The sequence below is a fragment of the Pinus tabuliformis genome, chromosome 9 (genome assembly GCF_031772625.1).
Source record: "Pinus tabuliformis cultivar Carrire ecotype Pingquan chromosome 9, CPIR1, whole genome shotgun sequence".
NCBI classification, from domain to species: Eukaryota; Viridiplantae; Streptophyta; class Pinopsida; order Pinales; family Pinaceae; genus Pinus; species Pinus tabuliformis.
The window spans coordinates 943,936,914-943,951,654 of NC_142307.1; the positions used below are offsets into that span (position 1 = coordinate 943,936,914).

Consider the following 14,741-nt stretch of genomic DNA (forward strand, 5'->3'; position numbering starts at 1 on the left):
CACATTATCATAATTTTATATAAAGTTTCAAACGATCCATTGTGGTTCATCATTGTAAATATGAAAAATTATATATATGTGAAAATTTATTTTTATTTTTAGATTCATGTTCATTGTAAATATGAAAATTTGTATATATATGATTTTTTTTTAGATTCATGTTCAATGTTCAAGTCTAGTTGTTCACGTTCATGTAAATATTTTAACTCAATCAAATTATAGAAATTAAAAATAAATAAAATAAAAAATAAAATGAATAATTATAATTATTAATTAAAATATTTTGAATCAATCCAATTACATAAAAATTAAAACTATTTTTTTTTTAATTATTAATAATTTAACCACTCTAGATTTAATCTTAATTCTAAATCTACCAAGCCTAAAGAGAGATCAAATTTCTTGAGTTGTAAACCTCTTTTAGAGTGAAAAGAGATTTGATCCCCCTCTAGGTTGATAGATCTCCAATTGAGGTGGATCTAGGTTGGTATTGAAATATCTAAAGAATAATTCCTTACCATTTAATTAAAATATACCTACAATTAGCCAAAGCAAGGGACACCAACATCCGTCTAATAAAGAGACCATATTTGGGTTGCACCCAAGCTGAGTGTTTTAATTTTCATTATGAAGAATGTTAGAGCAATAAGAGTCAATAAAGGAGCTTCACCATTGCTTACAACTAGTTTTATTGAAGTGAAAATACGTTAAGACATAGTTTTCTTAATACCACTTCCACCATCTTACCCTTAAAACTACCTATTGCAAATTATTGAAAAAACACCTACAAGTTGATTTTCTGTTGTAGGAATTTTGTCAAACACTTAGTTAAAAACTTATTTTTGTCTCCAATAAAAACTTTCCCAAATAATGAATTTAAACTTATACACATACAATCTGACTTGTATGAGCATAAATACAAATGACTAAAATATGATCTTTAGTAGTGTAAATGAATAGTAAGTGTCACACATTTGACACAAGTATTTTGGGCAATGCTCCTAGAAAAAGCCTTAAAGGAAAACCACTAAGAGTGAGGGAGAAATTTTATTTCTTATAAAATAATTTTACAACATTACATAAAATCAATTAAATCAACTTATCTCCCTTGAATTCTGTGCGCAAAATTTCTTTGAAGAAAATGTTTTAGCTATTCCTTGAATTTTTGGATTGGCTTCCTTGATTTTAATCCCCATTACACTCATAAAATCATACTCACACACAAATGTCCTATAGAAATCTGTGCCCGTAGGCTTCCTTGAATTTAGAGCCTTTGATTTCCTTGAAATTTGAGCTCTAATAGCCTAAAAAATAATGCTAATCAACCCTTGATTTCTATACACTTTCACTGCAATAAATTTGTAGTCCCTCTATAGGATCCATGCCTGAACAACCTCATATTGTGTGCCTTATCTCTACAATAAATGTATCCCACTTGGTAGGATTTAGTGTGATCCAATTGCCTTGAAATTCTTAGTATCCTTGCCTCAATTTTTTTTCATGTTCTCTGCATTGAAATTCATGCTACCTTGTTTTTGTCTTTTACTGTTGTTCATGTTGTACTTTCCCCTACTCTGATAGAGTTCTCCCTTGGTTCTCTTCCTCCTCTTTTCCAAATTTCAAGAAGAATAGTGTGCCTCTTCACTCTCCCTTTTTCATTTAGTCGCTTTAATGACCAAAATCCCTAAACCTAGATCTTAATGGCTAAAATTATATTTCACCATCTCAAGATCAATGGTCATGACTTAATTTCACATCGGGCCCACTTAAAATCACTTAAGTGACCCAAGTTTATAACATTTCACTCACTTTATAAAAAGCCACCTTTTAGTCATCAAATAAAAAGCTACAATTCTCAAGTTTATAAAATCAATTTATAAAGTAATGCTCCTAGAGAGTGAAACATGCTCCATCACTTCTACATGTTAGGAATTCCTAATGTAGAAGTACCACCTAAGATATGAACACAAACACTCCCTCTTAGTGAGGGGTTACTTCTGACACCTCCACCACCTAGATGTTTCTCCAAGTTTATGTCACCATCTATAGCTGCTTCCTTTGAACCTGAAACATGGCATGCTACCTGCTCTAAAACCCGAGTTGAGAACTTTCCAGAACAAACCATGCTCTGAGGAGTCCCATCACACTCCCAAACATCTATCAATTCCATGTCATACCAACTAATTCTCATGATATTACTAAAAGAATCACTCTTCCTAGTTGCATGCACTCTCTCAATAATTGACATTAATCCTGTATCCAAGAGCCCCTAGGATACACCCATAAGTTGTCCTAGCAACTTATATGATTACTACTTCCTGATGCCAAACACTACTACTACATCCAAGGTTGCTTCCTCTGAATATACAAACATATATCCATCCTAGAACAAAATTATATATCCATCCTCCTCCAGGGCTAACATTGAGAGAAAGTGTACTATCATTCTTGGAATAAACAATGTCCTTATCACCGCCATAAATCCTCCTAAATTGAGCTGGAATCTGACACATCCAACCCCCTTCAGTACATGCATGGTACTAGCCCTAAGCCATACTAATCACACTACAATTCGAGTCTAACTTTGAAACATTTTGTTACATTAACCTCATCCCCCGTCATGTGAATTGATTCTCTACATTCCACTAGCCGTAACCCATTGTCCTCATACACAAGAATAGTATTACCTAAAATATAGGTGATAAGAGAAATTTATTAGAAAAGTCATCAATCTTAGTTGATGCTACTAATGTTGCTACCTATTCCTCTTTCTTCTTCTTCTTCTATGGACATTGGTTTGCATAATGACTAGTCTTATGCCATGCAAGGCATTTCACTTTTCCCATTTTCTTCTTAGAAGAAGATCCCCGACTTCCCTTTATCTTATAGTTTCCTTTTCCCTTTGAAATAATAGAAACATTCTTCTCTTGTCCCCCACCACTCTTGGCATTTCACCTTATTTTCTCTTGATGGGAATCATCCCACATTCTTCCTTGATTTGGGAGATGCTCATGGGATACTATCCCATCAGTGAAGACATCCCACTCCTTGGAAAAAACACTCATGGTTGATCTAATCAGCTACTCATCAAAGATGGTTTCTCCCACAACTACCAACTCATCTCTCGCTTCAGTGACCTTAGTTAGGTATGAGGAAACAATGTTAGTTTTGGTCATCATGGTTTTCCTTAGCTTTTCTTGCAACACCATCTTCCTATTCTCATTAGTTCTTTGGAACATATTTATTAAGGAATCCCACATCTCAAAGGCATAAGGCTTCCCCAAAACATGGGGAATAAGTTGGATTTAATAACATCTCAAAGGATCCTTTTGGCACTCACATTCCTCTTGTGAAAATCAACCAACTGTATTGGATCAGTGGGAGGAGTCACTATCTTCTCAACAATATACCATATTTCAAACTCCTAAAGTGCCAATACAAACCTCTCCTTCCATGGGATAAAATTATCAACTCCATTCAATCTATCCTCCACCTTCAACCTTGTTTCCATTGACATGATCAATTGACCAATAATACCTTTTCCCTTCTCTTTTTCCTAGCACAACCCTTCATAATCCTTGCAATACCACTGTGTCAAAATTTTCCCAATGTACCTCAGATTCCTAGTTTATACCATGTTGAAAAACCAACTATGTTATGCACTTAACCTATGAGAAAACCATAATGCCATAAATACGAAATAATATGGCTTGAAAAATGTAAATATCACATGAATAGAGACAAGATGCAAAGATATTTTATTATTCATAAAATAAATACAATGTTCACTTGCCTCTTTAAGGGGGAAACCTCCAATAGAGTAGAGCTCAGTTACAAAAAGAATCAATGATTCCTCCCTTTTCTATCTATGACTATTTATAGCTTTAAGACATCCAAAACTCTAACTACTAGTGGCCCCTCTCATAATACAAGTTAACCACTTTATTTATTAACTATGGCCCGTTTATAATTAATTGTGGCCCCTGTTCTATAATGCGAGTCAACCACTTACCATTATTATTAATGCAAATAACCGTTTATAGGCTTTATTGACTCAACTAACTAACTATGACTCTGACTAGGCCCCTTGGTCTTATTACATAAATGAAGAGGTTAAGGTTGGACCCTAACATACCCTTCCCCATCAAAAGAAACCTTGTCCTCAATGATGTAGCTACGAAAATTGTTAGAGAATAGTGGTTGGTTCCAATGTCACATCTTTTGGAGAGGTGTCTTTTTACTTGATGAGGACTTCCTTTATCGTGTGGCTGCAGAGATGTATTTTTCGAGTATCGAGGACTTGTTCGGGTCAAAGCCAAATGTATCCTTCCCCATCCAATTCGGGAATAATTTTTTGAACCCACCAATTGTTCCCCACAAATTTCTTGAGGCAAGATACATGGAAGAATAGGTGGATTTTTGAAGTAGTTAGTAGGGCTAGTTTTTAAACGACTTATCCTATATGTTGAAGTACCTAATAAGGGCCATAGAATTTTGGTGCTAGTTTCTAGTAACCATTTTCTTTGAGAGAGGTTTTCTAATAAGCTTGGAGTCGTGGGAACACCTAGTCACCTACTTGAAATGACTGCTTGGAACAATGTTGGTCAACCTGTTACTTCATTCTATTCTAAGCTTGATATATATTATCTTTGAGATGAGCGATCATGGTGGCATAGTTCTTCCATAGCTGAGATCAACTACCTATGCTTTGGAAAATTTGGGGATATAAGAAGTTGGTGAAGGTGGGATTTTGCCGTACACTACCTCATATGGTGTCATCTTTGTGGCTCCATGATATTTTGTACTATATCACCATTCAACTAAAGACAACCACTGTACCTGTGAGCACCCTGTAATTTGAAGGCTGTAGGAAAAATCACAAGAATGTAACGTCAAACCAACTTCGAGATGGGAATATAGCCCTTCCAATCCCAGAGAGGGCTCTCTCTGTAAAATTTATCTTTGTTGCTTGAAAATCCTAGACTATTTATGATTGTACTTGGGTTTTGGAAGACTGATTGTATTCAATTTAATTAGCATCTATTGGGCAATGGAGTCAAAAGGTAAACTAGATGGATGCATCAATTTTTCAGACAGTAAACTTAGGGCAAGTTAGGAATATTTACTGGATCTTTCAAAATAATAAGTGGATGGCAGCAGAACAATGAAAACCTTCAGAAGAACTAAAGAGAAATTAAGAATTCTTTAGTGTGGCATTCAGTCAATTAGGCAGAACTAAAGAGCAGTCAAGAATTCTTTAGTGTGGCCTTCAGTAAACTAGGAAGAACTAAAGAGCGGTCAAGAATTCTTTAGTGTGGCCTTCAGTAGAAAACATACAGATTGCAAAAGAAGCTAGAATAAGGTACTCAAAAGTAAATCCTATTCATCACATTTCTGTTTTGTAATTGGAATTTAGATGATTACAGTGAAGAGATGATAGTGAAACACTTTAACATAATAGAAACATCACCAATATTTAAGCCACAAGAATCCTATGAATGATCTGCTTAGTATTGATGCTCCAGTGCTTTGAAAAAACTAACAATGCTCCGACAAATCACTAATATTTCAAATCTAAAACAATCGACCTCTAATACTTCAAAAGCAGAAGCATTTATACAAAACTTACAAACTGTTTACAATAAATGTTGTCTCTAACATACATGACATTTTTAGACTATAGATGAACTAAAAAGCTCTAACTGCTACAGATTAATAGTTCTGGTGGAATGTGTTGTGCAAATGCTTTCTTCTGTTAGTGGGAGCAGGTAAGATGTGGACCCAAAATTGTGGTTGTGCTGGCAGATGAACTAGCAGATGCAGATGTATCTCTCTTTTTCTTAGTAATTAACTCAACTGCTTGTTGATCCTCTAACTTGATAATCTGAGACTTCCCTCACTGATGGATGATCCTATGATTGCCGTGCTATTTTATCATCCATTAGTGTCACAAAATATTTTGGAAAATATATAATAATATATATATTTGAATAATATTTCCAAAATATTTTAAATGAAATTTATAATTAAATTTCTACAAAACCATGTGTTGTTTCCAATCCGTGGTTTTGTTTTCTCTTTCCATGAATTCACAAAACCATGTGTAGTTTTGTTTCTATTACTCCTTCCTATGTAAATTGATTTTATCTGTATGTAAATTCCTTTTACCCTTGTAGAATACCTAGATGGTTTTGCAAAACCATGCATTGATTTGTATGGTTTGAAGAGTATTCTCACTTTACTCTTCTACTTTCACCTGTACATTAATTTCATGTGAAATTTTCCCTTATGTTTTCTATGATAAATTCATGGCATCCATGAATTTTATTTCATGTGTCATTGTAAAACCATTTTACCTTTGAATCTCATTCCACAACCTCAGTCTCATATTGCCTGTAGCTATATAATTTTACCTCAAGTATGGTTTCACCCTCTGAAATATATTATGCATTCTCATATCTCTATATTTCACTTGAAATTAATCCACCCTATATTCCGGTAACATTTATAAGATTTAAAACCAAAAATTTTACCTCAAGTATGGTTTCACCCATAGCTCTGAAATATTATCTCATTCTCATATCTTTGTATTTCATTTGAAATTAATCCACCCTTTATTCCCGTAACATTTATAAGATTTAAAACCAAAACAGTTATTGGTTTTCGCATGGGGGCCAATTAGTATGTGGTATTATTTTTGGAGGATGCCACATATCGGCAAAAAGGCGGGCAGGGAAAACAACTTATCTCGCATAATTTTTGAGTGTTAAGTGTTGGATAAGCTGGATGCGAAACAAAATTTTAACCGTTCATTTATTTCTATGAATCTGGAGGCAAATAAAAATGAAGGGGGTTTAATTCTTAGTGCGGGGTGGGCCATTGGTTGACTTTGCAGGGGTATTTCATTTGAAACTAATCCACCCTATATTCCCGTAACATTTATAAGATTTAAAACCAAAACAGTTATTGGTTTTCGCATGGGGGCCAAGTAGCATGTGATATTATTTTTGGAGGATGCCACATATCGGCAAAAAGGCGGGCAGGGAAAACAAATTATCTCGCATAATTTTTGAGTGTTAAGTGTTGGATAAGCTGGGATGCGAAACAAAATTTTGACCGTTCATTTATTTCTATGTATCTGGAGGCAAATAAAAATGAAGAGGGTTTAATTCTTAGTGCGGGGTGGGCCATTGGTTGACTTTGCAGGGGGAAGAGGCAGTATAGGCTTGCGGAGAGAAATTAATATAAAGTCCAAAACTTTATATTAAAAGGGTTTTGTGAAGTAAGGGGTCAAAAGAGGGATTATATATATATATATATATATATATATATATATATATATATATATATATATATATATATATATCTATATATATATATATATATATATATATATATATATATATATATATATATATATATATATTTTACTTTATGAGATTTATCCCACATTCACAAGGGAACATTATTCATGATGGTTTATATAAGCCCATAGTTACATTGTGTTTTGACAAAATAAGCCCAAGGCTACCCACTTCTTCTTGGTGTTAGGTGTGCTAGGCTTAGGTATTTTGAATGCAGGTCGCATGGAGATGGAGTGGGAGCTAAGCTTTCAGGATTAATTTTTTATGCAAATTTCAATAAAATCCAAGGCTTTAAAACTAGAAGCTCTGCAATATATAATATTTTTGTCACACAAACCTATTCTTAATGATTTGAAAGCAGATATTCTACTTATGTTGGGGTAATATTCAGATGAATTAACAAGGAAAGTGGGTGATAAAGCAGGAAGCTGAGTGATGCAAAATGGAGAGGAAGTGGGGCGAGTCAGCAAGCCAAAAGCTTCATCATGAGAGCAACAAATAATATCTGAATCATCAGATTTCCTATAATTATAGGACCTAACATCAGCTCCATCTTGGGGATAGAAGTCTCCTTGGAGGTGCCAAGAACCACAGATCTTTGAGTTTATAGATCAATGCCTTCTCCATTGGGCTGTTCCCAAACCTACAACTTGTTCTGCCAACTCTCAAACTGAAATCAAAACCACTCTGAATACTAAACATTGAACTACACACTGAATTGAAAGTTGGGAAGTAAACTGAATTTGAAACTAAAAAAAAGGGCTCAGAGTCCTGAGCTTATTTGCACCCTGCTAGTTACCCTATATTGTTGAAAACCAGGTTGACTTAAATAATACAGAAATGCCAATGAAGCTAGTCAAGCAGCTACAGAAACAAATGGACTGCTTGACTGATTGTCAGTAAACTCAGAAGTATAATTTGATCATGTGTCCACATAATCAAAGATGTGATATATAATGGAAATTGCTGATGTATTTGGTCCTTATAGAGAAAACATGTTTGAAAACTTGAGCTGAAAAGAACCTCCATGTAATCTCCTATAGGATCAACAAAAGCATAATGTATTATATTTGCTTCTAGGCCTTCAATGACTAGTTAATCAACTGTATGCTCAATATTAAACCCTGAAACTACTTCTTAAGTCTTGTACTTGTAAGCATAATCATCCTCAATATGTTAGTCAAAAGGTAGTACAATTTCCTCTTGCTTTGAAGAAGGAAGATTTTCCAAGAATTCTTTAGGATTTCGGAAATTATATGAATGAATTTGAGAATGCAAAAGTTTAATTCCATTTTGATATTTTTCAGAAACTAACTCAAGAACACATATTTTAACTTTAGGAGAAAATTTTCTTGTTTTGAAAATAGGAAACACAACTCTTAAAAAATATTCATCAAGCTGAAATTCTGATAACTCATCCTTGAATTCATTTAAAATTTCCTGAAATGAAAGGTTTTCCACAAACCCTATCATCTTGTATCACCATTAATGCTTTGGAATATGGATTCTTTGGTTATGGAATCACTCTAAAATTTGAATCTCTCAATCTTGAACAATGGAGTCATTAGGTGAAAGGTACAACCTTCTGGTGTCTAATCGTTGTTCACCATCAACAATAAGATTTGAACTTTGATGCATTTTTCTGAGGAAGATAAAATGTTTTTTCCCCAGTATAGTCACCACTATGTTAGCACCCTGTAATTTGAAGGTTTTAGGACAAATAATAAGAATGTAACATCAAACCAACTTCGGGATGGGAATCTAGCCCTTCCAATCCCAGAGAGGGCTCTCTTCGTAAAATTTATCTTTGTTGCTTGAAAATCTTAGACTAGTTATGATTGTACTTGGGTTTTGGAAGACTGATTGTATTCAATTTAATTAGCATCTATTGGGCAATGGAGTCAAAAGGTAAACTGGATGGTTGGATTAATTTTTCATAGAGTAAACTGATGAGCCCCAAATTTGGTAACATTTTGGGCTCATTTTGCCTAACTACTTTTGCTCAATCCTTCATTTTTCATAACTTATGCATCATTTTTTAGTATGTTTATGTCATTTGTACGAATAAGGGCAGTCACTATTCCTAGGTGGCTAACACGTGCTTATTTCAGGTTTTTTGACACATGATTGGAACAAAACCGGGCAGATAAGGACCAGGAGACAGCCAAGATGGGGTTGAGGATTCGTAGGAGGGTTGTCCACAACATTAAATGGCCTTCCTCGGGATCTTCACCCCCAACTCTGAGCTCCAACAACCACCACAACCGGATTTAGAAGGCATCCAAACGGATTTTGAGGAAGCAGCAGTTCACTCCTAGTTTCGTCAGCCAAGTCCCACTGATTTAGGAGGCCATCTTGGGGCCTCGTGATGTATAAATGATAAGGCCTTAGCCTTTGAAAAGGAATTTTGAAACATTGTTGCACATTCTACACTACGAGCTGCTAGCTTGGTTTTGCTCTTTTGTAGCCATTATTGGCATGCTTTTTGACTTATGATTATTATTTTTTAATGGAAAGCAGTCAGATTTGATCTTAGTTCTGAGCATTTAAAGGAGCCATAGCTCTCGGGGTTGGGCCCAACCTGAGAGCCTAAGGCCTCCTTCTTCTGTATTGTTATCTTTTCTTTCAGCATTATGGTTTTCTTTACATGCATTTGAAACACAGTTTGTTGAGTTAGATTTCTTGGTGTGGTTAAGTAGGTCATTGTTAGAAGATAGAGTTGCTTCAGCTGTTTAGAATAGAGTGAAGAGATTGGAGTTGATAAAAGTTCCAGAAAAGGGTTGCTTGCACACTCATTTTCACCTCTTTTAGGGGCTGGAATCGCAGACAGTGCTACCCACCAAACACATTGGTTTACGTACTCATGCAATCTTTGGTGCAATATTTTCATTTGTAGTAGTCGTCCATGCGCTCAGACCTCTTGGAATGATTCTTTGCTTCAGTACCAATATACGGTTTTCTTTAGAAGTAACGTGTTGATCATTGGTTCCATTAAACAGTTAGGACAGATTAGGAATGTTTTGATTATGTGCAGGACGTGGATGATTTGATTTAGTTTACATTGTGCAGTGCTACTCCCTCATCCTCTCATCCTTCTAAGCCTTGCCCAGGCCAACTGCTCATCTCCCAATTAGACCCCTTGTCTCTCAGCTACTCTACTGCCCACGTTATCCTCCCTTTTCGGCCTTCCATTCCCTCTACCCTCCTTCAGACAAAATAGCTTAGCACACCCCCTCATCATCTCATCTCTCTGTCACTAAGTCATTAAAAACCCCTCTCCTACCTCCCTATCCACCCATGCAGCCTCTTCCACTCACCCATCACCCAAAATCCGATTGTAGAACATCCTGTAGGAATTATTGAACATCCTGTAGAAATTCTGAAACATCCTGTAGAACCCCTGCAGACTTCCTGTAGAAGCTCATAAACACGGTTTCTTGTAAGCCAAACTTTGTGAGACTCTCTGGAAGGGTGTTAGGACCCCTTAGACCCTCTCTGAACCTTCCCAACCTTTTTCAAGCCTTTCTCCTCCTTGATCCACCTCTGCACAGTAAAAAGCTAGTTAAAAGAACATGCATGATAATTCTAATAATTGAAACAAAAATACAAAAGATGTTTTCTTCAGATAGAGGTAGTCTAGACACATGCATTTTACCTTCATAGAAGTAATGGCATCTCCTTCAGTAGTTTGCATTCCCATCTCTGCATCAGTAAGACTAGTTGGTAGAATTAGGGTTTGCTAGGGTTTGCGTTTCTTGTTGGCTTTCAGTTCCTTTCTGCAAATAGATTAGCTTCCTTTGAGTTAGCTTTCGTCCATCAGTTAAAAAGCTTCTTATAAGAGCTTATAGAAGTTGGCTTGAGCCCCTATCGGACTTGTGCCAACTGACCAGGTGACAGCTGCGGCAAGAGCTAGTACTTGTGCATACAGCACCGTCGCTTCCAAGTTTGTTACGAACTACCGGGTTGATAAAATTAAAGAAGGAAGCTCCAAGAGTTGTAGCATTATTGCTACAATACTGGAGCCCACCATAAACTCAGGGCAAGTTAGGAATATTTACTGGATCTTTCAGAATAATAAGTGGATGCTGGTAGAACAATGAAAACCTTCAACAGAACTAAAGAGAAATTAATAATTCTTTAGTGTGGCATTTAGTCAATCAGGAAGAACTAAAGAGCAGTCAAGAATTCTTTAGTGTGGCCTTCAGTCAATCAGGCAGAACTAAAGAGTAGTCAAGAATTGTTTAGTGTGGCCTTCAATAGAAAACATACAGATTACAAAAGCAACCAGAATAAGGTACTCAAAAGTAAATCCTATTCATTACATTTTTGTTTTGCAATTGGAATTTAGATTATTACAGTGAAGAAATGATAGTGAAACACTTTAACATAAGAAAGACATCACCAGTATTTAAGCCACAAGAATCCTAAGAATGGTTTGCTTAGTATTGATGCTAGAGTGCTTTGAAAAAACTAGCAATGCTCCAACAGATCACTAATATTTTTGATCTCAAACAATCGACCTCTAATACTTCAAAAGTAGAAGTATTTATACAAAATTTAAAAACTATTTACAATAAATGTTGTCTCTAATAGACAGGACATTTTTAGACTATAGATGAACTGAAAAGCTCTAACTGCTGGAGATTAATAGTTATGGTGGAATGTGCTCTGCAAATGTTGTTGTTGTGGAAGTGGGAGCAAGTAAGATGTGGACCCAAATTTTTGGCTGTGCTGGGAGATGAACTAGAAGATGTAGATGCATCTCTCTTTTTCTTAGTAATTCACTCAACTGCTTGCTAATCCTCTAACTTGATAATCTAAGACTTCCCTCACTGATGGTGGATCCTGTGATTGTCGTGTTTTTTTATCATCCATTAGTGTCACAAAATATTTTGGAAAATATATATAATATATATATATATATAATATATATATATATATATATATATATATATATATGATAATAATATTTCCAAAATATTTTAAATGAAATTTATAATTAAATTTCTACAAAAATATGTGTTGTTTCCAATCCGTGGTTTTTTTTTCTCTTTCCATGAATTCACAAAACCATGTGTCAATTTGTATGGTTGGAAAAGTATTCTCACTTTACTATTTTACTTTCACCTGTACATTAATTTCATGTGAAATTTTCCCTTTTATTTTCTCTCATAAATTCATGGCATCCATGAATTTTATTTCATGTGTTGCTGTAAAACCATTTTACCTTTGAATCTCATTCCACAACCTTAGTCTCATATTGCATGTAGCTATATAATTTTACCTCAAGTATGGTTTCACTGCTAGCTCTGAAATATTACCGCATTCTCATATCTCTCTATTTAACTTGAAATTAATCCACCCTATATTCCCATAACATTTATAAGATTCAAAATCAAAATAGTTAATGGTTTTCCCATGGGGGGCAAGTAGTATGTGGTATTATTTTGGAGGATGCCATATAACGTGGGGCTTCCACTTAGCAAAAAGGCGGGCGAGGAAAACAACTTATCTTGCATACTTTTTGAGTGTTAAGTGTTTGGATGAGCTGGGATGCTAAACATAATTTTAATGGTTCATTTATTTCTACTAATCCGGAGACAAATAAAAATGAAGGGGGTTTCATTCTTAGTCCGGGGTGGGCCATTGGTTGACTTTGTAGGGGGAAGATGTAGTATAGGCTTGTGGGGAGAAATTAATATAAAGTCCAAAACTTTATATTAATAAAGTTTTGTGAAGGGGTAAAAAGATATATCTCTCTCTCTCTCTCTTTTCTCTCTCTCTCTCTCTCTCTCTATATATATATATATATTACTTTATGGGATTTATCCCACATTCACAAGGGAACATTCTTCATGGCGGTTTATATAAGCCCATGGTTACATTTGTTTTGACAAAATAAGCCCAAAGCTACCCACTTGTGCTTGGTGTTAGGTGTGCTAGGCTTAGGTATTGTGAATGCAGGTCGCATGGAGATGGAGCGGGAGCTAAGTTTTTAGGCTTATTGTTTATGCAAATTTCAATAAAATCCAAGGATTTAAAACTAGAAGCTCTGCAATATATAATCTTTTTGTCACACAAACCTATTCTTAATGATTTGAAAGAAGGTATTCGGCTTATGCTGGGGTAATATTCAGATGAATTAACAAGGAAAGTGGTGATAAAGTAGGAAACTGAGTAAAGGATGATGCAAAATGGAGAGGAAGTGGGGCGAGTGAAAAATCCAAAAGCTTCATCATGAGAGCAACAAATAATATCTGAATCGTCAGATTTCCTATAATTATAGGATCCTAACAGTACCCATTGATTTTTCTTGTCTAAAGTGAAGCACCATAGATAGGTCTCCAAACATTTGTTGACTGCTTCTGTTTGACCATCGATTTGGGGATGATAAGCAGTACTTAGTTGGAGTTTCATTTCCTATAGAATCCACTTCTCCTCCCATTCATCCAGATATGCAATAGGTATTAGATCGCCACCAACAGGTCTTCAAAAAACCACTAAAGCAGGACATACATCAAGGAAATACATCCCATTGACCAAACGGAGATGCATAAATAGACTGGAGAAATGATTTTCTCTACTGTAACTTGCACATCTATGACCTTGTCCAAGCCGCAGGTGACACTAGCAAATGTCCAGTCACAATTAAATATGGAGAAAGTTTCAGATCTTGCCAAACATACCAAGATTAAAACCTTGGAAGATTTGGTAATTAAACTTGGTTATGATCCTGCAAACATCAATGCTGCAGAAGAGCTGATAAAAAGAAGAATTTGGATATAGCAGCACTAAGGGAACAATTGAAACTCCCAACTACTGAAGATCCTCTAGCCAAGGATATTGTAGAAATAGAAACTGAAAAGGAAGACATGATGAAACTCATCATAGAACAGACTGCTCAACTGAAACAAATGGAGACAGAGATGGAGAAATTAATCAAGGAAAATGAGAAGGATGCTAAAAAGACTGCTCCTTTAGAAGCACTTCCCATCATAGTCATTCCGACTACAATATCAGATACCACCAGTACAAGAGAGGATGCAGACCAGTTAGCTAGTGCAATTCAAAATATGTCCCTGCAGACTGAAGAGATTAAGAAACTGCAAGATAAAGTAAAACTACTAGAGGATCATCAAAATAAGGCGACATTTTTCATGCAGTAGAGCTTTAGAGAGCTCAGAATCAAGTTGAGGCATGGAAGAAATCAACCACTGAGTCTTCCATTGGTTACACTCTTGGTAGCGTCAAAGAGATTATCTGGAACAACATCAGAGAGGAGATTGACGAAATGTAGCCATGTATCCAGATCATTTTTTAGCAAAATGAGTTAATGGAAAAGGCAAACCAAACAATTTCCAATATAAATGCTCAATT

General features: G+C 35.3%; 1 protein-coding gene across 1 annotated transcript in view; it reads left to right on the forward strand.

The window, feature by feature from the left end:
* Positions 1-14,530, forward strand: part of LOC149151854 (putative E3 ubiquitin-protein ligase BAH1-like) — a 142,288-nt gene extending 127,758 nt beyond the window's left edge. The window contains exon 3 of the mRNA XM_089443296.1: positions 14,119-14,530. Within this exon, the coding sequence (XP_089299422.1) occupies positions 14,119-14,530 (412 nt within the window). The remainder of the gene's footprint in view (positions 1-14,118) is intronic.
* The last annotated feature ends 211 nt before the right edge of the window (positions 14,531-14,741 follow it).